This window comes from Melospiza georgiana, chromosome Z, assembly GCF_028018845.1.
Source record: "Melospiza georgiana isolate bMelGeo1 chromosome Z, bMelGeo1.pri, whole genome shotgun sequence".
NCBI lineage: Eukaryota > Metazoa > Chordata > Aves > Passeriformes > Passerellidae > Melospiza > Melospiza georgiana.
This window is the reverse complement of record NC_080465.1, coordinates 25,449,342-25,473,840: the sequence shown is the minus strand read 5'-3', so window position 1 is coordinate 25,473,840 and position 24,499 is coordinate 25,449,342. Positions and strand designations below refer to the sequence as shown.

The 24,499-nt window shown below is 37.8% G+C and overlaps 1 protein-coding gene across 4 annotated transcripts in view; it reads left to right on the top strand.

Moving 5' to 3' along the window:
• The window catches only part of SPIN1 (spindlin 1), a 64,746-nt gene extending 41,513 nt beyond the window's left edge, over positions 1-23,233 (top strand). For all 4 annotated transcript variants that reach the window (XM_058043314.1, XM_058043312.1, XM_058043313.1 and 1 more), the window contains exons 3-6: positions 9,583-9,631; positions 14,842-15,095; positions 16,034-16,267; positions 19,496-23,233. In XM_058043314.1, the coding sequence (XP_057899297.1) occupies positions 9,583-9,631; positions 14,842-15,095; positions 16,034-16,267; positions 19,496-19,695 (737 nt within the window). In that variant the 3' untranslated portion in view covers positions 19,696-23,233. The remainder of the gene's footprint in view (positions 1-9,582; positions 9,632-14,841; positions 15,096-16,033; positions 16,268-19,495) is intronic.
• The last annotated feature ends 1,266 nt before the right edge of the window (positions 23,234-24,499 follow it).

Sequence of the window (24,499 nt, the reverse complement as noted above, 5' to 3'; positions counted from 1 at the left end):
CTCACTGCGTGCGCCGCCCCCAGCGCTGCACCCCTGGCGGCGTGGGTCGCTCCCCCCGTGGCTGCCGCCGCTACCGCCGCTGCTCCCATGCCGAGTTTGCAGTAGCACAGCCCCGCAGGCGCCCCGAGCCGCGGCTGCTGCCTTGCGCTCAGAGACATGCTGAAGCAGTGTATTGTACACCACCCGCCATGGCTTGCCCAATTTCCTTGCTGTCTTATAATCTTCTAACACCGCTTCCCATAGTATGTCCCCAAATTTTCTCCGTTCTGAAAGTTCATGGACTGTATGTGGATTAATGAAAACTTCTTTAGTATAGCCGTAGGCTAACAACCCTAGTAGCTCCTTTTTTGAATCTATCCCCTTTACCCCTCGCCTTTCTAAATACGCAGCGAAAAGATCATATGCTGCTTGCCTATCCATGCCTATTCGTGAGCACGCTCTTGCAGCTTTCCAGGCTCCGGCAGACACATAATGGCTCGAGTCACCAATGTGAACCCCAAGGGTGCTTCAAAATTCCGGCGCCATCCCGGCTGCAAACAGGACCCAGCTCCAGCTTCCTCGACCGTGGCACGTCCTCCCCCTTTTTCTTTTAGTGCGAGACAAGGGGGTCAATGCTCAGGGTCACCATGTGTTGAAGGAAGGGGACACCAGATGGTTCATCACAGGTCCAGTTTATTGAAGAAAGCATCAAACACTTATACAGCAAGTAATAAGCTTATGAATATTCTGTAAGCCAAGCGATCTATTGGTTAAACTATACCATCGACTCTTCTTCATTCCTTTGGGCCCTACGTTCTCTACTTCTCACGTCTCTCTGACTACTTCTTTATCATACTCAGTTAGGCCCAAGGACACACTATCTTGCAGGTGCAGAACTTGGAATTAGCCACGGCTTTGTACTTTTCCAGTCTCTAGTCTAAATTCCCAACAGAGCACCTGTCCCACAAGGGCAGGTTCCAGGAGCTGTGGTTGTTCAGCTGTGGTTGTTCAGGAGAGAGAAGGCCTCAAGGTGACCTAATTATGGCCTGCTGTTACCTGAAGGAGACTTCAAAGAAAGCCGTAGAGGAGCTATTTACAGGCTCTTGTAATGACAGGACAAGAGAAAATGGCTTCAGACTGAAAGACAGTTGGTCCAAAGGATGGCCATGAGTGACTAAAGGGCTGGAGCTCCTCTCATGAGAAAAGGCTGAGAGTTGCAGTTGTTCACCCAGGAAAAGAGGAGGCTCCAGGAAGTGCAACCTTTTAGTTTTTAAGTGATACTTACAAAGAGGACAGAGGCTATTTGCCAAAGCCTTCGGTGGCAGTACATGGGGTAATTGTTTTAAGCAGAGAGTACAGGTAGGTTTGAGTATACAGAAGAAATTTTTTACAATGAGTATGTGTGGTGAAATACAGGAACAGGTTACCCAAATGTGAGTGACTCCTCGTTGGAAATATTTAAGGTTATGTTCAAAGGGATATTAAGCAACTTGATCTAGTGAAAAGTGCCTTCCCCCATCATAGGGCTGAACTAGGTAAACTTAAGAGAATCTCTGAGATTACCTAGAACAGCTGTAAAAAAAGGAAAAAAGTTGTACTTAAAGAAGTAACTTTGTAATCAGATTTGTTGAGCTTTGCTGCATTATGGATACAAATATCTTATTTACTGCCTTCCATTTTTAATGGTGGTTGCCACTTTCCAAGAAACTTTACAAACACACATAGGGTTCCAGAATAGCTACATCTTAAGTAGAAATTAGAATTTTAAGTCTTGCCTATAAAATTTCTGTCATCTGAGATTGAATAATACAGCAGTAATGTAGTCTTTATCAGGAGGAAAAAAAATTAAAATAAGAAGATACAGTGAAAGAGTGGAAATAGTCCATGTATTTTATATTTTAATAATATAAAATATTATGTTAATAATATTAACATAAAATATTATTAATATTAATAATGTAAAATAATAAAATTGTTGGATTTTAGGATCATGTATGGGTGGGTAGCAAAAAACAGTTCTGGAGGTTAGAGATAAACCGGTGGTAGTGTCACGTATTCATATAGGGCAAAACTTGATGCATTAACAAAGCGTTTTTCCACTGGCTTTGATTTCATCCTTTTGTAGAGACTTATGACACTTCAGGTTGGTAGCATCGTTGACAAAAACAATTTTCAGCTGTCCTGTCTGTCTGCTTAAGAAGGAAATGGTTTTATAGATTGTTAACTAGGTGTAAAAGAAGAGGTATTTGTGATTTATAATATCTAGGCTTTTGAAATCTCTCTCTGGGAAACATACTTTGTATGTAGTTCCTTTTTGAGAAGCAAGGGGTAGGATTGAAGGGGGGAAAGAAGGCAAGCTAGATACTTAATTGTTACACTACAGTAGAGTACATGGCTGCAGACTCTTGGAGTTTGTCAAAGTATAGAGTTGCATTCCATGATGTAGTTTCCTTGAATCAGACTGGGGCTCTTAGCGGTGTGCCTCCCTGTCTCTCTAATTAGTGTATTGCTGTCCCAAATATAAGAGAAATACAGCATTTTAAAAAAAAATTAATGTACTGTGTATATTTGACTGTAAAGTAAGACGTGATTACTCTGTGTTAACTCAATTGACACTTCTAAATCTAATGATCACCTATATAATGCTGTATAAGTCAAAGGCATGGTCCTCTGGAGTCTTTCTTAGCTGTGTTCTTCCAGAGATACAGATTCCTGCTGAACTGCATGATGGTCAGGAACAATTGTAAAGCCTTTACTGGATGTTTTGAAAACAAAACAAAAAAGTCCTCTCTTAGTAAAGAAAACTTTTAACACATGTATGGGCATATGATGATTGAATAATATATGAGCATTTGTAGCTTTTTCACTTGGAAATCAAGTGTAAATAGTTTCAGTATTGTTTTAATTAGCTAAGAAAAGAGATAATGGATGTGAATTGCTTAGAATTGCAGTGAAATCTTTTGTGCAGAGTTAGAATTTGGCTTATGTCTGTACTTCTGACCTACTTCAATTAAAAGACCTCCCTTCTTCAAACTCATAAGTTGAGGTTGAGCAATACTAGGTGTGAATCAGTGCACTGAAGTGTTTCTTAGGTCCCTGAAAGTAATTCTGAAATAGTCTCCAGAGTGGAATGACTGCTGTTCACACTGATGATTCTGGAACACAACTTTAAAACATCTAGGTTTTGCTGCCTGTTGTAAACATAGGAGATATTCAGAGAAATAAAATATAGTTGCTGTTTTCTAGAGAGCCTGTCTGATTTTCATGGATTGCATGGAGAGTACCAACTCATGTCACAATAGCAAAACATTGCCAGTAGCTTTCTCCTGTCCTTCTTCCTATTCTCCTATAGCCCCAGCTGAAATGACATGTGTATTTCCCTTGAAGCCAACATCCTGAACAATTATTTTTTTAGTCTTGTCATACCCTATTTCTTTATCTTTGTCTGGAGTAAAGTTCAGAAGCATGATTTCTAGTTTTGCTGTGGAATTTTAAGAGTTTAATGTAAGGGGTTGAATCAATGAGCCTTTGAAAACACAAGTATTACAAAATACCATGACAGTTGAATTCTTAATTCTGTTGCTTTTGTCTGGAAGCTGGAGGTTGTGGTCAATTTCTATTACAAAAAATATGTTTCTGTGCTCTTAGTCATAAAAAAATAAAACAGTTTTATATGAAAGGGACCTTTTAAAGGTCATCTTGTCCAACTCCTGCAATTAGTGGGAACGTCTTCAACTAGATCTCATTTTTTTTTTTCATAGAATATCCCCAGTCATTACTATGCCCCAAATTTGAAATCATGCTTCAGAGACAGAAAATTTATTCATAATCCTTTTAAAGTCACAATTAATTTGCTAGCAGTTAATAAAGTGCTTCACTATACTCTCTGAACCAATGGATGGACACAAGGCTACTGAAGTTGCAGTGAAGACTTGGACACTTCCAGGAATGGGGCAACCACCAACTGGGCAATCTGTGCTAGTATTTCACCACATTCAATGTACAAAAACTTCTTATACCTAATCTTCTCCTTTTTAAAATCGTTACCCTGTGTCCTGTTGCAACAGGTCCTGCTAAAAGTCTGTCCATATATTTCTTATAGGCCCCCTTCACGTACTGGAAGGCTGCAATAAGGTCTCTTCAGAGCCTTCTCTTCTCCAGGCCAAGCAATCCCAACTATCATGTGTCTTCATGCAGGAGGGCTCCAGCCCTCCAGTGATATTTGTGGCCTTCCTGTGACCTGATTCCAGCAGGTTTCATTAGTGCTCTGGATGCAGGTTCCAGTTGGGGTCTTACCAGAGCAGAGAGGCAGAATCCCCTCCCTCCCCTGCTGCCCACGCTGCTCTGGATGCAGCCCAGGACACGTTTGGCTCTCTGGGCTGGGAGTGCCCATGGCTGGGTCATGTCATCCACCTGCTGCATTCTTGTGGACCAAGACGAATTCAGGAGGCAGATAGTTCTGATTTTGACCTTCTGACTAGAATATGTTAAACCTAAGGATTCTGTGCTGTCCTCTCCACATGTTCCAGAGCTGCTGTAGAGGACAGCAGAAGAGAACAAGAGAAACTCTTGTTGCAATTTCTACAATTGTGTAGCTGTTACGGGTTAACATAGTTTAGGTTTTAGTTAAGAAAAAAATCCATAAGCTATGGAAGTGATTCTCTGTAAGGACCTTGGCAGCTTCCTTTGGACCTGACAAAACCAATCAGTTGGCTAGTTTGAATATTGACAACCTGTTAAACCACTTAAAAGAGCTGAAAATGCCTCTGTGGAAAACGTGTTTAAAAATGGACAAATCCTGGGAAAAGCTCTCTTGCCTCTAGCCTTTCAGCAGGTAACTGGACGCTAGCCAGGCAAGGCCTTACTCTGCTGTGTTGTCTGGCCAGGCCAGTCGAGCCCTGCTCTGCCTCGTGGCCCGGCCAGCCCGGCCTGCAGCACAGCTTGGCTGAGATTCTGCTGCCACCGAGTTCCAACCACAGCCAGTGGACCATGCCAGCTCCATTCGGCTTTGGATGGAGCCAAGCCAGGCTCCTTTCCAGCCATGAGCCACCAAGCCACTCTACTGGTTCTGCAGAAAAATCATGTGGCTAAGAACAGAGATGGCTCTGCAACCCTACACAGAAATCAGCCCCTGCAACTGGAATTTAATGCAGCAGGGACCAGAAAACAGCCATGCAACCAGAGTGGCCACTGCCCGGCAAAGATCATATGGTTATCCACAGGCCCGGGCAAGATGTTAACATTTTTAGTGTACGGATGGAACTTGCAGACATCAATCCTCTCTCAAGTGAGAGAGAAGGAAAGGGTGAAGACACATAGAGAAAACAACATAGAGACACCAAGGTCCGTAAAGGAGGAGATGGGAGGAGAATGAGAAGATGCCTTAGTCTTGGGCTGAAATTCTCTTTTATGGCTATGGTGAAGATATAATTGATACAATAATTGATACATCAGACGTTTTTTTTTTTTCCCCTGTAACTCATGGAATGCACTGGGGGATGTAGCATTCTAGCCACAGTGAGCAGAGGCACCAGTGTTGAAGCAAGGAGGTGTTGAAGTAGCTTGAACAGAGAGAGAGATGAGACACATGAGAAACCTTTCCCCAAAGATGGAAGAAGAAAACCTCTGTTTCCAGAGATAAAAGAAGAGAACTTTTATTTCTATACTAGAACAACTCATCCTTAAAATTGTACCCCAGTAAGCTGAAATAACTCACCTATGGTGATAGTTATGGAAAAAACTACCAAAATTTGGGAGGGACTTAATGATTGCAGATTTCCAGGCAGCTGCTATTTGTGAAGATTAAAACCACGAGGGGACTGTTTCTTGTGGAAAAGTCTCCATGGCATGGCAAGAGAGACTCTTCTCCCTGAGAGAACTGAAGAAAGCCTATTTTAGAGGTGGTAAACTGACTGAAAGTCCCAGGCTTTGTCTCTTTACATTGTCAGTGGAAAAGAAAAGAGGGTGTGGTGGGAGGTGAAGTGTTTTGAAGGTTTGTTCTGATTTCTTTCTATTTTTCTTTTAATTCTGTTAATAAAGTTTTATTTATATCCTTTAAAGTTTGAGCCTGCTTTGCTCTCCTTCTAATCCTTATCTCACAGCAGAAAATGAGTAAGTAATTCTAGTGGGTGGACTGGCATTTGGCCAGCATTAGACCCACTACGGTAGCCAAGCAATTCAATAGTATAACCCCATATATCCTTAAAAGGAGTTTACATCTCTCTGAGACCTATCTGAATTCAGACTGTGCAAATTAAGAGGGCAAATTGTGGTAAATCAGGTTCTGGTTAGTACAAGAGTGTGTTTAACCTAGGATCTTCAAATACTTGATATATTTATTAAACATCCAAATGCCATCACTTCATATATTAAACTAGGAGCTCTCTTAAGAGACTGACTTAAGATGATGAGTAGTACTTAGTTGTCTGTCTTGCCTTTGGTGAAGAGGTCATTACATCAGTGAACAAGTTGAATCTTAGCAAAATTTGAAGATCCCAAAGTGAAAACTTAAGAAACAGCAAAATCCCATTCCTGGAGGTCGGCATAACTTCGCTTCTGTACTTACTGCAAATGTTGGAGTAAATCTTTCTTCTGTGTCAATCTAGTATTTCAGTTCTTGACTTTGAAAGATAAATCCTTCATATCTCCCTTCTTACAGGTTACACAGTCCTTGAGAGGTGGACAGAAAGCAAATTCTTGTGCTGCACCGTTCTGTTGTTCTGCTGTGTTTTTACTTGAGCTACTTTAGCCAAAATCTTACTTTTCTCTCATTAGCTGGAAATGTAAAATGTTAAGTACATATGTTCATCTTCTGTTGACGAAGTTTCTCTATTTTGTAAGAACAGTTCTTGGATTTGACGAAATTACTTCTTTTAAAATAAAACATCACCATATTTTTAATAATTTTTTTAAAATTATATTACATGTCATAGAATACAGCCTCATATACAGAGAGGTAATGGAAATTATGCTTAGAAAGTTTTTTTACAGGTTGTAATAAAGTCCTAAAGTCTTATGGGTTTCTAATCATACTTTTTGTGATTTTTTTTTTTTGTCTTCCCAGCTAAGTTCTTACTCAGTTTAATTATTTGGTTTTGTAACAGTCAAAAATTGTAAGAAGGATCTTTACTGCAGTAATTGAAAGACAAGGTCTAATTATGAATTTAAAATTTATGAACACTTCAGATATCATTACTGTTGGAAATGCAGATTCTTGACTATCTGATGAAAACTTGAATATACTAAACATAAGATTATTTTAATTATTAATTAATTATATTAGTTCTGCCATTTCTGTAACTTTGTGTATGTCCTCTTAAATTTTACATACAAAAATTAAAATAGTAAAATACTTATGAAGACTTCAAAGACTATTGGTACTGTCACTGCTTGACTCCTGTATGATTCTCTTCAATATGTATGTAGTTATAGATATGCTTGGAACATGAACATAGTGCAAATTTGAAAGAATTGGTTTGTTTAAGCCTATAGAGAAATTAAAGCACTTCTCTGCAAATGTTAATTCAAGCATTCCTAGTTAAAATTCTAGGTGTGTTTGTACATAAACACGAGCTGTTAGAGTTATACATGGTTCAGTCCAGCACTGTGACCAGATTTTTAGATTTGGCAACCAAGAAGGAAGAAATCCAAAACAGTCCAAAACAAGCTCCTGTGAAGCTCCATACTGTTCAGAGGCTGTATAGTGAGGAAGACAAGGAGAATCAGAATCAAAGTCAGTTATCTTCTGGCCATGTGGTCACCATCAGGCATCACTTTAACAGGGGCTGTTTCAGTCAACCCCAGTAAATGATCCCTGTACAGGTGGCCTCTGACTGTGATCTGAGGCTGCAGTTTTCATTCCAATAACCAATTTTGATTTTTCTACCTGTACACATTACCTTTTATGTACAGTGTTCTTTTGAACGTGTTTTTCTGTCATTTTGATCTTGCATATTTCCTCTGCTGAATTCTTCATGGCTACTCTCTTCCAGCAGAAGCCTGATTTCCGCTTTCCTCATTTCATCTTATTAAAAGCTTTCCATTTTTCAGATTCATCCCAAGTTATCACTGGGTTGAGTGCAGTGCTCTTCTTTTAGTAAAAATTTATTTATTTTTAGTTTTTTATGTGCTCTGTTAGGCGCAGGTAGTGCTGATCTTGCTAACTCAGGATGATGTATATTGGCATCTCCTTTTACTAACTCAAGGATGGAAGCTTAAAACAGCCTGGTGATTCACTATTGTTGCTGATTGACCATTGCAACTACTGTCTCTGTTGTGTTTAGTTCAACTTCCATTTTAATAGTTGCTGTCACTCATTAACATTCATCACTGAGCTTCTGTGTTGGGTTTGCATGGCAAGGTGCCAGGGGAGTGCAAGGGTGACTTCTGTGAGAAGTAGGTAGAAGCTTCTCCTGTGTCCAAGAGAGCCAGTGCCAGCCCGCTCCAAGATGGATCTGCCACTGGCCAAAGCTGAGCCTGTCAGTGATGGTGGTCGGGCCACTGGGCATTGTATTGAAGAACAGGGGAAAGATTCTGCCCCATAGCAGTTGCAGGAGAGGAGTGAAACTATGTAAGCACAGCAGCCATGCAGACTCCAAGGTCACTGCGGAAGGTGAGGGAGGAGGCGCTTCAGGCCCTGGAGCAGAGGGTCCAGTGCAGACAGTGGTGAAAATCATGGTGAAGCAGCTGTGCCACTGCAGTGCATGGAGGACCCTGCACTGAGGTGTGTGGATGAAGGAGTCTGAGCCTGCAGGAAGTCTGCACTGGGGCAGGTTTCCTGGTTGGACCTGTGGCCCCATGAGAGAAGAGCCCATGCTGAAGCAGGTCTTGTGACCCTGTGGGGGGCTCACTGTAGAGCAGCCTGTTCCAGAAGGATGGCACACTGTGGAAAAGATCCATGCTGAAGCTGTTTGCCAAGAACTGTAGCCCCTGAGATGGATTCACATTGGAGAAGTTTAAAGGACTGTCTCCTGTGGGAGCGGCCCCACACTTCAGTGGGGAAAAAGTAAGATGAGTCCTTCCCCTGAGGAGGGAGAACTAACCCTAACCCTTAGGAGAAAGAAAGAAGCAGCAGAGACAACTTGTGATTAACTGACGGCACCTTTATTCCCTGTGCACTTGTGCTACGTGGGAGAGAGGAGGTAGAAAAAAATTGGGAGTGAAGTTAGGCCCAGGAAGAAGGGAGAGCTGTGAGGAAGGTATTTTTAAGATTTAGCTTTATTTCTTCTTGTCTTACTCTGACTTGCTTGGTTATAAATTGATATTCCCCAAGTCAAGCCTGGTTTGCCTCTGATGGTACATGTTGAGTGATGCCTCTCTTGACCCAGGAACATTTGGTTGTATTTTCTCTCCCTTGTCCAGCTGAGAGAAGAGATATAGCAGCTTTGGTGGGTACCGGGCATCCAGCCAAGTTCAGTCCACGCCAGCTTCATGTGCAAATAGCCAATGTCTACCTCTTAAGAGCCTTTTCCTCTCTAGAGCCTTTTCACTGATCAGTCATAACAGGAAGTGTTTGGATTCTTTACATTTTCACATTCAATATGATGGCTTTCATGTAAGTTCTTAAATTATTTTTCAGTAATTCCAACATCTTTTATATTGTAGGTCATGCAGGAGTGTCTGCCAGCATGATGAAGAAAAGAACATCCCACAAGTAAGTTGTTGATATATTTACTAAAGAATAGCTCTCAGTAACTGGAAGTACTGTTCTAGAAATATATCTGATTGTTCCACTCTGTTTTTGAAAACTGTGGAATAATATTCAGTCTGTGTATGTGTGTAGAGTCAGACTTTTAATCCTTTCAGGGGGGTAGTAGGGTAAAGAAAGCCCCACAGATAAAGTTTTAAATGTTGTTTTGACTGTTAAGATTATTTTTTTTTAATACAATTTCGAAATTCTTCTGGAATCTGTAGAGAAGGATTTTGAGGCCTAGCTTAGCCATGTCTACTGTAGGATGTTTGTTCTCTGGCACAGAGTTCATGCAGTCACCAGATCAAAAAAACCTGCAAATCATCCTTACTAAGAACCCAGTTGGGAAGGAATCTCAGATATATCTAATCATAGATAGCATTGTAACTATAGTGTTGGAAAAAAATTTTCATTTTTAAAAAATAAAGAATGTACTGAAATACTTCCGTAAGGAAGTTGCTGTTAGTATGTGAAGGAAGGATACCTGCTTTTGCTACACTTTCATGGCATGTATTTTTCCATCTTCAACATCTTATATAGTGGCAGCTGAACACTGGTGAGTAGCTGTGTGAAAGTAGAGGTAACCTTCTGGATATAATTGGTCTTAGTGTCATGCAGCAAGATACCATATCTGGCTGTATCTGGTGAGAGAATTCTAAGCTGGGTAAGTGGGAAACTTGAAATGTTACCAGCTGTTTGTAAGTGTAAAGCCATATAGTGTGTATCAATCACCGGCAATTTGTTTGGCAGGTGTATTTTCCACAATTAATCTAGTTAATCACTATTAACAGTGTTAACTGTTTCCCAGGGACAACACTTGATGTTAAACTACTCTGATGCCTTCCACCAGCTCATCATTATCCATTCTTGTCTATCTTCATAGAAGGCAAAGAGAAACATTTTTTTGTCTAGGGGCAGGTAGAGTTGGTTAAACTTTAATTTCTCTTGTTCTCTTTCAACCGCTCAGAGAAAGGAGTGTATGATGGGAAGACTATCAGAGGTGGGTTGCCTTTTGTACTTGAGGGTGGCTAGATTTGTCTTTATTGTTGTGTTAATATACACTTATTTAAATAACTAAATAGGCTGTAAACTTATTAGTGTAAAAGCTTTTGTGGGACATAAGAAGTTTTGATCTTAAGTGATATAATTTTGAGGTGTTTAATTAAGCATCCAGCTCAGTTTTATGTTAATTTAGCCTAGTTCAATTTTTTATTATTTAGTTTAGGTTTTTTTGTACCAAGCCAAGGTGACTTCTTGCGTGCTGCCTGAGGATGAGGTGTAGTAGTGGAACATTGTTTATAGTTTACCATAAATGAGTAGGATATGAATATGATGTCATACTGTATGCTGACACTACTCTGAGCCAACATGATCACCTGTGAGTTAGTAATGTACTTTGTCACTGATTTAGCTATTTATATAGTTATGTCCTCATTTAAGGAAGAAGAAAAAGAAGCCTACTAGCACTTAAAGGCCATTGAGATTTTAAAGGTTTGTTTCAGAAGGTTTGTGGCAGAGGAAGGAGCAAGGCATGACTAAGTAAGTGAGGCTGTGGATAGAATGAGCAGTGTGGATGAGCCTTCTGAACTCTTTAAATAGCAGTTAAGTATTTGTCAGACAATACCCTTTTCTTTAAAGGAAAGAGGGGCCCACAAGCACTGAGTCTTTTGGAGATGATTCCAGTGGTTTTAGGGCAGTTCTTCCAAGCGCTCTGTCTTGAGTAGTGGTGATCTCTGCCAATATGAAGCTGACCTCACTGGGATCAGATCAATCAATAAATTCAAAAATGTCATTCTTTCCACGCTTAGTGTATAAGGATAGTGCAAGATCTAGCACAGGTATGAAGCAATCCTTTCTTCATAGGCTCTCCAGATTTCTTGTAGTTAGCAATTCAGAGACTTGGAGGTGTAGGTTATAATTGCAATTTATTACAAGTGGACTTAAACATTTTGAAATTTTGATACCACTTTAATGTAATGTGCTCTTGGCTTCTGCAGCATCCAGAGCTGAAATACACAACTTAATGATTTTTTTTTATTTTTGAAGGAGTACAGAACATACTTGAAAACTTCTGTGTTAATTAACATGCCTCATAGTCTGAATATTCTAAAAAGTAGTTAATAACAATTCTCAGATCACCATTATGTTTTTAGTCATAGACATGAGTTAGATCACAGTTGTATTAAGTTTTGTATCCTATTTTCAGTAACTTTTATTTTGTACCATGAGAGATTTGAAGGCATACTGACCACTGCTACTGTACTGCTTCTATAATATTTTATCATTTTCATTCCAGTTTTTCACAGTTGTGCATGTTTTGCATATCTGAGAGATGTCATTTTCTTTCATCCTTCTGGTTTTTTTTTTCCTTTTGGTGTTTTTCTGAGATGACAGGATAAGGATAAAAAACAATCAACAACAAAACTTTAATGAATAACTTTGTAGGTTACTGGGCATTGCCATTCCTATTTTTATGAATGCTAGTTTGTGTTTTAAGCACAACTCTCTGGTAATAGCTGACTTTTCTGCTAGCAGTCCTCTGCAGTTCTGAAATATGTTGGTTTCCCAGATAGCAGTAGCCAAATTAAAGTTTGTGTAAGGACCATATAAACACAGCTTTAACATCTGGGCAGATTTCCTTCTGACTGTGTAGTCTTTAGAACATTTCCAATGTATCTGGTTCTGATAATGAAACTTTTTCGCATTAGGTTTTAATTTAACAGCATACAGCCTGCAAGATAAAGAAGAGGATCAGAAACTTTTGGGAATCGAAGGGCCGTTTACAATGATGATGTGTCTGATGTGTCAAGAACTACTTCCAGGACTTGCTATTTTCTGTTTATCCTGGCTTCATTTCTTACATGTCTAATTGTTTTCAAATATGCAAGAGCAAATGTCTGTGGAAATTTTAAATACTGTTTTAATGAAAGAGAAGGAAAAATTGTGTTGGACCTTCTGGATAGAACATCATAGAAGGTTATCTGAGTAACTTGATTTATTACAAAAATGGCACACTGTTAGGGAAAGGAGATTTGGTTACTTGGTTGTCTTACATGGAAGTACATTCATAACTTACTTCCTAATAGTTAGAAACTTTTGCTTGCTTTCTTACCATGTTCAGATACAAGAAGTATGTTTTCCTTGATAATTTACTAGTTTGAGTATCTAATTTGTTATAGTATGGACCACTTCAATTGAGAAGTGAGCAGCTGTTCAGTTACGCAACCTTCAAACAAAAATTTGAACTGCAAGTACATGTAGTGGGTACTTGATTTGTAATTAAATTCCTAATAATCTTTGCTCTATGAGGCATTTTAAACCTGTTTGAACTCAGTTATGTTATCTTCTTCCATATTTTTTTAGAATGAGTGTAAAGCTTTCTACCGTATTGTTCCAAATAAATGTTAAATATTATGCTTTGTAGTCAGAAAGTAAAAGTTGACTATGAGGTTGAATATCAATAGCATTATAATTTTTTTTGAAAGATGAAATGATGAGCATCATAAACTGCTTAAACTACACAAAGCAATGTCAGTTTAAACTTTTTTCATTTCTAGTAGTTTTTATTCCCTTCTGAATGAACCACTGTTCCATTAGCACTAATTAAATGAATCGAATACAAAACAACCTCAATTTTGTGCTGAGAACCTGATCTCTGAACTTATTCTGTAATAGTAAGCTATTACTGACACTTGTTACAATTAGAAACACATATATATACTTGAGTAGAGATAAAATCTGAAAGTACATTCTAGTTTTTGCATAAAATTAGATCCAGCTTTGTGGGAGAGTTTTTCTTTATAGGAACTCAAACCTGTTCCAATTATCTGTGCTATCAAGGTTAGGAATGCAAAACTGCAGCCTGATCTTTGGAAACCTCAAATGATAACAAAAGTGAAATTTGAAAATATCCTTGCTAAGATCTTCATGATGAATTAAAATCTGGAGGTGGGACAAGTACTGAAGTTAATTGTGTATCTTGTTTTTAATAGTTATGATTACAGTTATGATACAGTGTTAAACATTCCAATATCATATTGTGAGTGTATTATTCTGAAATACTGCTTCCAGGATTTCAGTGGTATGATTGTTATCTGTGTTTTTTGGATCATCTAGGGACTTCTATGAGAGCATTAATCATATCTGGAGACTTTTTTCTTTGCTCACTATCTCTGATCTAAGGAACAATATTGCCTTCTGCAACTCATCATCTTTTAAATGTTACTTTTAAGCTAGTTGTGTGCACATATTACTGCCATTGAAATGATGTGTGCTACAAGTAGTAGCTCAAAAATTTGTTTTACAAATAGTTGATATCCAGGAGAATTTTGTATATTGTCATAATTCCCCTTAGTTTCTTCCATTTGTGTTCAAAATTGTGTTTTTAATAGCTGGATAAAACAAAACTTGTGTACCACTTTCAGTGATTTGGAACTGTCAAATAGCTGACATTACAGTTCATCAGAATAGCAGCTGTTACTTACCAGAGGGAATTTTCATGCCAATTCCATGATAATATCAGAAGGACAAAAAAGTTACTTGATCTGTTTTCCACATAAAGGAGTATCCCCTCTCTGGCCATTTACATTACATGCAGTTTTTAATTTTCCATATTAAATATGGAAGTGTTGTTGCTGTCATGTGTCTTTAAAACTGCTTGGAATCAAAATTACCTGTAAATGAAGGAGCCAAAATTTTCCTCAGGTGAAAATAGGTCTGTTTTAGGGAAAACAAACATTTTGAAAGAATTTCAATCAGCCACATAATGCTTGCACTGACTTCTTCCTTCTGGGAAGGAGTTGTTTACTGTTCTGCAGAGAGTAACAAGGTAGTAAAGTTGTAGCACTGCCAGGTTTTTGTGTTTTGAGATTTGATCAGGTGAGTTTCACTTTTGACATTCAGTGTAGCAAGGGATAGGATTTGTTATTTTGGTTTAAGCAAACTACATTTAAAATTTACTGCTAGGAAACTGAACTTATACAGCATGTCAAAAATGTGTCACTACTTCTAAGTATGTTTTTCTTTTTTCCAATTGAATTTTATTAGCTTTATGACCTAATTTGAATAAGGTATGCTAAGCTATAAAATATATTGTCATGTAAAAGCATATGGTTATTTTCTGAGGCACATTATGTATGTACCTGTTTAATATTAATGTTTGTATCTGTGTACAGAAAACATAGAAACAATGTGGGACCAAGCAAACCTATTTCTCAGCCACGAAGAAACATTGTAGGCTGCAGGATACAGCACGGATGGAAAGAAGGAAGTGGACCTGTAACACAATGGAAGGGCACAGTTCTTGATCAAGTTCCTGTAAATCCCTCACTCTATCTCATAAAGTATGATGGATTTGATTGTGTGTATGGACTAGAACTTCACAAAGATGAAAGAGTTTCAGCACTTGAAGTTCTTCCAGACAGAGTTGGTAAGTGTTTGGGTTTTTTCTCCTAAATAGATATACATATTGGCTGACATTTATCACCAAATGTTTTCCCTGCAGACTTCCCCCAGATAACCCATGACCACTTAAATGTTACTGCTCAATTTCACTTTTGTCTCATGGCAGGTAATCTAAATGCTTTGATTTTTTTTTTATTCCAACAAATTTTGATGATGCTAGTGAGTGCAATTGCTGTCTTCTGTCTTTAAAGTAGTATGCAGTACATTCTGTAGTTTTCAGATTAACATTGATATTTCTGTTAAAATTTCAACTCTAAGCCATCTAGACTGTGTTGTCTATTTTGTGTGTCTAATAGTAATAAGGTTACATTTTTTCTTGTACAACCACCATGTACTATAATAATGGCTGGAAGACATTTTCTAAGTGAATTAACCTGATGAGTAATAACGCTTTTTGTTTTACAGAATTAGTACTTGGATTGTTAAACTGCAGGTTTTTCAATCCACCAAGTTTGATATCTACTCAAGTAAACACTAGTTTGTAAATAGAAAAAGCTCTTGCCTCTTCTAACTGCAAAGGAATTGGTTACTATCTGTAGGGTGGCGTTACAAGGAACCATCCCCAAAAGTTGAATTAATACCATCTCAACTGCCTTGAGATAGGCCTTTTGTTTCTGCCTCTCCCTGCTCAGTGTCTAGTTAAAGTACAGAGTCTCTGCTGCTTGATTGATCTCCTTTTAGCTTACATTGTGATTGTTCAATTACTGGGAATACAATAATTCATAATTATTTTAACAACATTCTGAAGTTCTTAGTTCTGCAGCACTAAACTCTCTGGAATGGACACTATTTGTTTTGTGTCTGAATTTACCAACTGCCAATAAGATTTGTGCATTAATCAGCATAAAGATTATTTTTACAAAGACACATTTTGAATTAATTTCTGAAATGCTGTCGTTTCAGCTTCGTCTCGAATTAGTGATGCCCACCTGGCAGACACAATGATTGGTAAAGCCGTGGAACATATGTTTGAGACAGAGGATGGCTCAAAAGATGAATGGAGGGGGATGGTTTTGGCTCGAGCTCCTATTATGAACACATGGTTTTATATTACCTATGAGAAGGATCCCGTCTTGTACATGTACCAGCTCTTAGATGATTATAAAGAAGGTGACCTTCGCATTATGCCTGATTCAAGTAAGTAGGCCACTTATGTTGGGATCCATAAAATTAGAGGGTTTTGAGGAAATGGTAAAAAAACCAGGCCTCATACAGCAGATTTGTGAGCATTGCTAATGCAGCAGAAAGTTTTCTAAGCTGTAGCACAGACGTGAGAAATAGAACAATAAACCTTTGCGATTTGCCCTTTTAGGTTGCAACAAGTTTATCTAATGTATATCTTTAGAAGGTTAATATGAATGAGTCTCTGTGCTTTGTCTCTCATAAACGAGCCATTGTGTTAGAGAAGAATCTCTGTTGTGTTAACTACAGTTACGTGTGTTTCATATGATTGGATAGAATTATTGTCAATGCATTGATGCTCTATGTGTGACTGGCTGAAACCTAGGCTGAGATGGCTTTATGCTATGCTGTAACGTTAAGTTTCCTTAGCATTCCATTTGTATCAGTGAGCTGTTCACATCTGTTGTCTCCATTGTCCTAACAATGTGCTGAGACTGATGTTTGAAATAAACAGCTCACAGCACTGATTTTGGGTGTCCTGTCCCTGTTCGTGGTTGTATATAACCTGCCAAGGGCAAAAAGTTACTGTTTTCTTTTGACAGCTTTTTGTGTTAAACATTTAGCTGTGGTTTATGTATGGTCAAGACAGGTGACAAACAACCATCATATTTGATATTCCATTTAATTTTTTTTTCAAAGTATCACAGCTAACAAATGTGGTAGTACAAGAAAGAACATCTGTGTTAACTGCTGAAATATTTAACTTTTCATAGCAGTGACATATGCAGGGTAATACCTTTTCATAATTATTCCTAATTCTGCTGAAAATATGGGTGTGCTACTGTGAAAGACTTTACATTTTGGTTTTTTAGTGGAAATTTACAAGCCAGAAATCTTCCACTGCTGTTTTCTTATAGAAGTATCATGTTGTGTGGAGTTGGCTCTTATTTGTGTCTCTGAAGCAGTTCTTGTGGGAATGAATATTTGGGGTCAGACTGATATAGTAAGAACAATTTCAGTAGCTATGGGTCTTCAGTGTGAAAAACTTCTTGAGTAGTTGCTTGTGGGAAAGAAGTACTTATTTTTTGAAATTGATTTTCTCTCACATATTGTAACACTAATAAGAAAAGATTTCCTCTTAGTATCTTTCCTGTCATTTTGGATGAAGTAGTCTTCTTCAGGACTTCTATTAGTTTAGGAGGCTTTTCACAGAATCAATATTATTGTAGAGATTTAGATAGTCAGTTCAAAGAAAGAGATTAGAAAGAATACTTTGGGTTTACTTCTCCTGTGTAACAAAGCCCTTTCTGACAAAAGCCATCTGGGATTTAAAGAAAATTATTGTAACTAATACATATGCAAAGCACTATGTAGCCAACCACTACAGTTATCCAATTAGTAATTCGTTTAGTTTGAGATCATCTTCTTTCAGATGCACCACTGGTAATGATCTACTGGCAGAATAAAAAAGTGGCGCTTATTTGCATAATCTCTGTGTTAATGATCTGTGTTTAGATTACCATCTCCGCTGGCCCTAGCAAAAAGCAACATCTCTGATGCTTTAAAGAAGGAACCACAAATGTTAATGGGAAAAAGTGATCTTTCTCTTCTTAAAGAAATAAAGCAAGCTCTTTCAGATTTGAATGTTAAAATAACTTGTTCTTTGTATTAACCATCAAAACAGACTAGGAATGTATTTTAAGTCTGCTTTGCTTTCTTCCACCTTGGGAGTAGGGAAAGCTTAAATGCTTTCTTTCCATTTAAATCTTAATTGGTTTTAGTGCACTTTACCCTCTGTGCTTGCCAAAAGATTATTGCTTACTGATTTTCTAAACACTTCTAAGTATTTGCTTCCTTTCCTGAATGTTGAGTGCTTTCCAGATATTTTGAATCATGTCCTTGACTCAGCAACTGGATGTTAGTATTTTGGAGTAGTATTATTCAAAATCAGATTTTAGAATATCTACAAATACTAATACAAATTTGGTGGAACTTGCCATAATGTTATAAATAAAATTTCTAGGGTACTGTCCCTTATCAAATATAGGTTCTGCACATGGGAGGAGACCACATAATAGGTAATTTGTTTTAACCTTTTTTCTTTTTGTGAGGGGAAAATATAGTGCTGGATCTGATACTAAAACTTGGCCTACACTTCTAAGTGAAAATGTAGGAGTTGAACTTGCATCTTTGCCAAGAAATATAAAACTCATACTAAGATGGTAATAACTATGTGTGACAATGCATTTATAGAGGAAGTGAAAAACAAAAACCTTCTGTTTGCAAGACTTTCAAAGTGCAAATGCAAGCCAGTCTATTCATTCCCTGTTGGTTTTTTTTTCTCCTTTAAGAGTTTTTTCACAGCTCTCAAAACTCAAAATAAAATTGGTAGAATCTGTAAGGAATTCTTAATACAAACTTGTAACTAAATTATTAATTTAAAAGCTTGTGATTTCCAGAATAAAAGCCACATTAGATATTGCAACTGCTTTAGAAAGTTTTCCTGTAGAATACAAAATACAAATTTATCTGAATTAGGAATCAAAGAAGAGGAGTTGAGAAAGAAGATGTGGTTAGCTTTCAGTTCTCCACACAGTACTTTTTACCCTTTATCAAGTTCCGTAATTGGCTTGTATCCAATCACATGGCATGCTACAAATCACACCTTTCATAATCCAGATTTAGCATAGGGATTGTCCGGTTAGGTTTTGCCAGAGAGGAAAATAATACAGTCAGACTTTACCAAAATTACTCAAATATGGAGTCAAAAGTCCCTTTCAATAAGGAGTTGACACCTACTACCATTTCAGAAGAGATGCTTCTGTTGTAGTTAAATGCACGCATTGAACCTTTGAATCATGTGTGTGGGAAGAGGGAAGTTAAGTTAGGGTACCTTTCTGCTAAGTAGATCCAATGCCTTTTTCTGCTCATTCAGCAGAAATTCAGCTATCTACAGCCATTTTCTACAACTTGTGCATACACCCTCCTGTCAAAGTTTTACTTCTCTTACCAAAGGGCTATTTTTGTCTTAATAACACTGAAGACAGCATTGCTTGAAGACTTTTTCTGCAACTACTTTCTACAAGCATGGCAGTTGTTAAATGCTTGTCTGAATGAAATTAAGTAATCTGTTTACAAATTCTAATTGTTTTGTATGAGTTTTAAAGATGACTGTGCAGTTTTCTTTCATAGTGCAAAATTTTATTAAAATGTCTACTAAAGCATGCTGGGTTTATGTTACAGATGATTCACCTCCTGCAGAACGGGAACCAGGTGAAGTTGTGGACAGCCTGGTAGGCAAACAAGTGGAATATGCCAAAGAAGATGGCTCGAAAAGGACTGGCATGGTCATTCATCAAGTTGAAGCCAAACCATCTGTCTATTTCATCAAGTTTGATGATGATTTCCATATTTATGTCTACGATTTGGTGAAGACATCCTAGACATCATCATGAACTTTTGCCAAATTTGTGGAACTATTAAATGTAAAATTTGTAGACACAAAGACTCGACTGCTTTCCAGTTTAACGAAAGCTTAAATGTCCCTGCGAACCCACAATCTCTGCCAGCAAAACTGTTTTGTTCTGAGTAATACAAACATGACACATTTTGTGTAAAAGAACTCCTTTTCTTGAAGGAAGTCAGTATGTTTGGGCAGGAGGGAGTTAAAAGCAAAGAACAGCTGCAAATTCAAGCTGTGTAAAGTTGATCTAGTGTTGTAATCATTAATCTAAATTTTTTCATAGATTTTGACTTTTTCTTCAATCTTGCACTCACTTGTTCAACTGCCACATGCAAGTGTAGTTTGATATTTTGATACGCCTTCTTTTGTAACATTAAATTTAATTTCTTGGATACTGGCAGTCCTTGTCTTCAGGGTTGGGACAGAGGTGACTTTTCTGAAAGGTGTAAACAGTTGGTGCAGTATCAAGGAGTGCCTAACCCAAGTAACATCAATCTGCTGAGTTTTTACACTTTATTTCAAATTTAGCTTTTTAAGAACTTGTCGTGTATGGAAATGCTTGTGCATTTTTTACTAGTCACAGGGCAGTAGGATATCAATGTTGGATTACGCACCTTTCAGTGAAAAGGCTTTAAGCTATAAAATTACATTTAATCTGTATAACCACTTAATTAGAATATGCAGGTTAATGGCCCATATTTACAAGTTGTAGGAACCAGTAAAATACGTGCAACAAGGCTGCCTTCAATCCTAAATGTTGTACTTCTTTCTTTGTTTGTTTTACACACTTCTTTAGCAAAACCCAAGTGCTTGGTGCCACAACTCTAACAGTATATATGCTACTTCAGAAGACTTTAGACTACGCATTGGCATCAGTAGTCTCTCATTTAAAATCAAAACCTAGCAACCTGAATGTTTGTGTGTGGACTTAGAAGCCTAACAGTAGTTAATATTTTACATGATAAATACAATCTTACACCAGGGGAGTGGGAGGGGATGTCCTTTTGCAGTGAAGATGGAATTTTAGAGAAGGAGAAGCATTTGTTGCCTTCTGCTCAGTCTGTTGCATTCCTTTGTTTGGTTTGCTTTTAATAATTTTGGTTCAAGAAGGCATCTTCCCGGTTTATTCTTTTTCTGGCTTTTCCACTTAAGGAGTGTCTGGAAAAATCTGCAATTTAAACCTGTTGTTGCCTTTTGTGGTGTACATTGTACTTGCTTTGAGGTATGCTGTTAACATAATTTCATTCTATGAACACTAGAGTTCTGCATGCCAGTGGTGTACTATCTAATGGAAGCTATAAGGCAGTCTCAGTGGTTGTCATCTGCATAGATTGTGGATGTAAATAGCAGCCCACAACTGCAAAATCTTTTCATGGTTATAATCTTGCAAGATAGTTGTAAATGAAAATTAGGGTTTCCTTAAGTGTGGCAGCTTTTAAAAATAATGGAATTGGAACAACAGTGCAGCACAGCAACAAGGTTGTCATGTTACAGTAAGGCAGAGCTCTACAAGTTTCAAGAACTGCTTCACAGAAGTACAGAACGTGAAGACAGTTAACACTGTTGATGGAAGGAACAAATACCCTGATATCCAGCTGTGTGCCATTAGTGGAAGAATGCAGGAGCTGTTAATCAGAGGACAGAGGTGCAGATGACCTCTGTTGTGGGTATTCCTGATATTGAAGACTCAGTGGTTTAAGCCCCTTTCTGTCCATTTTTTTGCCTGATTTCATATTTTAGCCTTAAGGCTTGTGCCTCATTATGCTGTTGAATGGTAATAAATACTCTCCGTATAAATATGATACCTTAATTCTTTGTCCATTGCTACTATATTGCATTATGTCCAGTATTTCATCATGGGCAACCAAAGGCAGGCTATTGTCTTTCAGTGAATAGCTTCCGATGCAGTCCTTATGCAGTAAGTACCTGAGTCGTAAATGTTTCTTGTGTTTGAACAAAGTGAGCAGATTTGCAACACAGTGTTTTCATCCTGCAGATCTGTTGTGTTTTCTATTGACTCTTAAGAGTCCTGCATGTAAATCTCAAAGCTGAGCCTGGCTCCGTGAGCCCAAGTCCATATTTGTGGCACAGGAATGAGTGAGTGTATTAGTTACACACAAGATACATGGATTACCTAGTACACTGAGCTTGGGGCTATATATCTGAGGAATAAGAGGTTTGTTTTGAAATATCTGAGGTTTAGGTCTACTGGAACACTTCTAGAATTAGGCTTGCATTTGTGGGTTTTCTGCAAGCCTATTGAATACACTATGTATTCTGACAATTAGAGTATAATCTACAAACTGTAAATTTCACTGTCATTTTTGGATGTCCCCGTTTGTCTGTTGTGTGGATATTTTCACTTGGGGTTTTTTTGGGGATATTTTTTTTGGTTTTTTGGGTTTGGTTTTTTTCGATAGCTTAAACCACAGTTTTGAGGCTTGAGACTAATTCCACTCCCTGCCCATCTGCTTTGGGCTTTGTTTTAGGCTCATGTTTCAGATCTGCATGCAGTGCTTGCGTTACCCTGGTAACTAAATGTTGGTTCCTTGTTATAGGGGTTCAACATTACTTTCCAAAATCACATAGGGCTTGTGATGGCACAAGCCATGGATCTTTGTATAAAAAGTTATTCACCTTTCACATTTACCTGCTGTAGTATTGTTGTATATTGTGTGTGTGCGTGTGTGTGATGTCAGGCTGCCATGTAAAACTTAAAAGGGAAAAAAAAACCAACTTAAATGCAGACCATCCTTTTTTGCATGCTTAGAGGGTTAGAACATTCAATGTAACAAACTAAAGTTGCATGTTAAAATGTTTAGGTTTTTGTTTTGTTCTGTTTTTATTTTGTGTTCAGTTTTTTGTGAATTTGCTTATTGTGCTGTTTTAATGGTTGTTAGTAGGATTAAATGCACCGGTGAGACGAGCATAGTGCCAACGGAAGGTAATTTTCCAGTTGTATGTGTCATACAGCATTTGAAGGGACCATGTATTCTGTTGAGGAAAAAAATAAAATTTCAGTTGAATAGCAGAACACTACATTCTTCTTCTTTCTTTTGAGTGCCAAACCCTAAACTATGTTGGAGTAGAGATGGGGAAAACCCTTTTTGTTGGAATAGGTAGAAGCATTCTTTAAATGGATTGTTTAAACATAGGGGCTTTGTCTTCAGAGAGAATTGTCTAGTTGCATCAGGGAAAAGAATTATGGTAAAAACAGTTTCTGGTTCCTTGAAAATGCTGTGCTTTTTGTATTTTACATCATTAGTGCAATTTGGATGGTTCTTGGTATGTGTATAGTTCAGAGGTCTTCGTGTTCACATTTTTAAATTAGGTAATTAATTCATCTTTAGAGCTTGGTTTCTTTATTTTTACTTTATTTTGAGCAATGTAGACAGTTCCCTGTTCTCTGCATTTAGAAGTATAAACACTTTAAATTGTTACTTAATTCTGTAAGTAATTTTTATAATTATGATGTAACTCTATCCTTAAAACATTTAAAATAAACCTTTTATGTGCAACTTATGCCTGTAAACTTTGTTCTCATGAGCAAAACACAGAGAAGTGATTTCAGATTTTGAAGAAGCAGTTTCTTCATTTTTCTGATTGAAGGGGATTTATTATTTTAATGTTGAGCCATGTATGCTGGTATAATACTTGCCCTATGAAATATGTTTGCTTGCAAGATGGGATTTGCCTAAGGAAAAGCATACTGTTAAATTGTATTTAACTAAACACAGAAAACTCCCCCCCCCCCCCCACCAGGGGCTGTGCAGATCTGTGAAGCAGTCTCTATTTCCAGAGCACACAAAATGTCTTGGCAGTGGGGAACTGCAGAAGCATTTCGCATGTTTCAGTGTTTTGGTGGTACATTAATTTACTTTGAATTAAAGCAGTTTAAAATTTAATAAAGTGTATTGTTCTGGTGATAAAAAACAAAGTTGATGCAAATTGGAGGTGATGAGGAAAGAAGATAACATTACCATGTTGTGGATTTTCTAAAGTCTTCTATGCTGTTTTGAAGACTTTATGTGGTTTAGTTACTAAGGCAGGCTTCCCATATTGAACAGATTTTTCCTTATTACTTTTCTGATAATTAAGGGTGCATGGCACTTAAAGGATGTGGTATAGTGGTAAACTTTGTGGTGTTAGGTTGACAGTTGGACTCAATGATCTGATGGATCTCTTCCAACCTAAATGATTCTGTGATTCTAAACCATGTTTTTGGCACTAAGCTCATTTAGTCATATACTGAAGAACATGGAGAATATGGAGAATGCCAGCATGCATACCCAAGCCTTTTCCCTTAGTTCATCATCCAGTTTATTGTATCCTGTTGCCTCTGACATTGCTCCCAGTGAAGATTTATATTGTGTACATCTGTGATTAAGGAGAGTCTAAGACTTTATTCCAAAAAGTCTTTGCACCTGCGAAAAGTAGGTGTTTATCTCTGTGATCAGTCTGTTAAATTGTAGTTAACAACAGATACTTACACTTTGTGACTAATGCCTGAACCTGTTCTGTATTACCACTAATAAACCATCCTCAGTTTGGTGGCATCTTCCTCTGTATAGATAAAAAGAGAAGGCTTAGAAAAGCAAAGATATTTTTGTTGTCTATCACTGCAGTAATGAACTCGCTCCTGAGAGCTGGTAGCTTACAAGCTGACTTACAAGCATCTGAAATGTCTCTCAGATTTAAGAGGGTGATAGGGGTCTTACTCAGAGCTATTGTGTTAATGCTGCTGTATTGTATTTTCACATCTGTCAGGTTCCTCCTTGTCAATA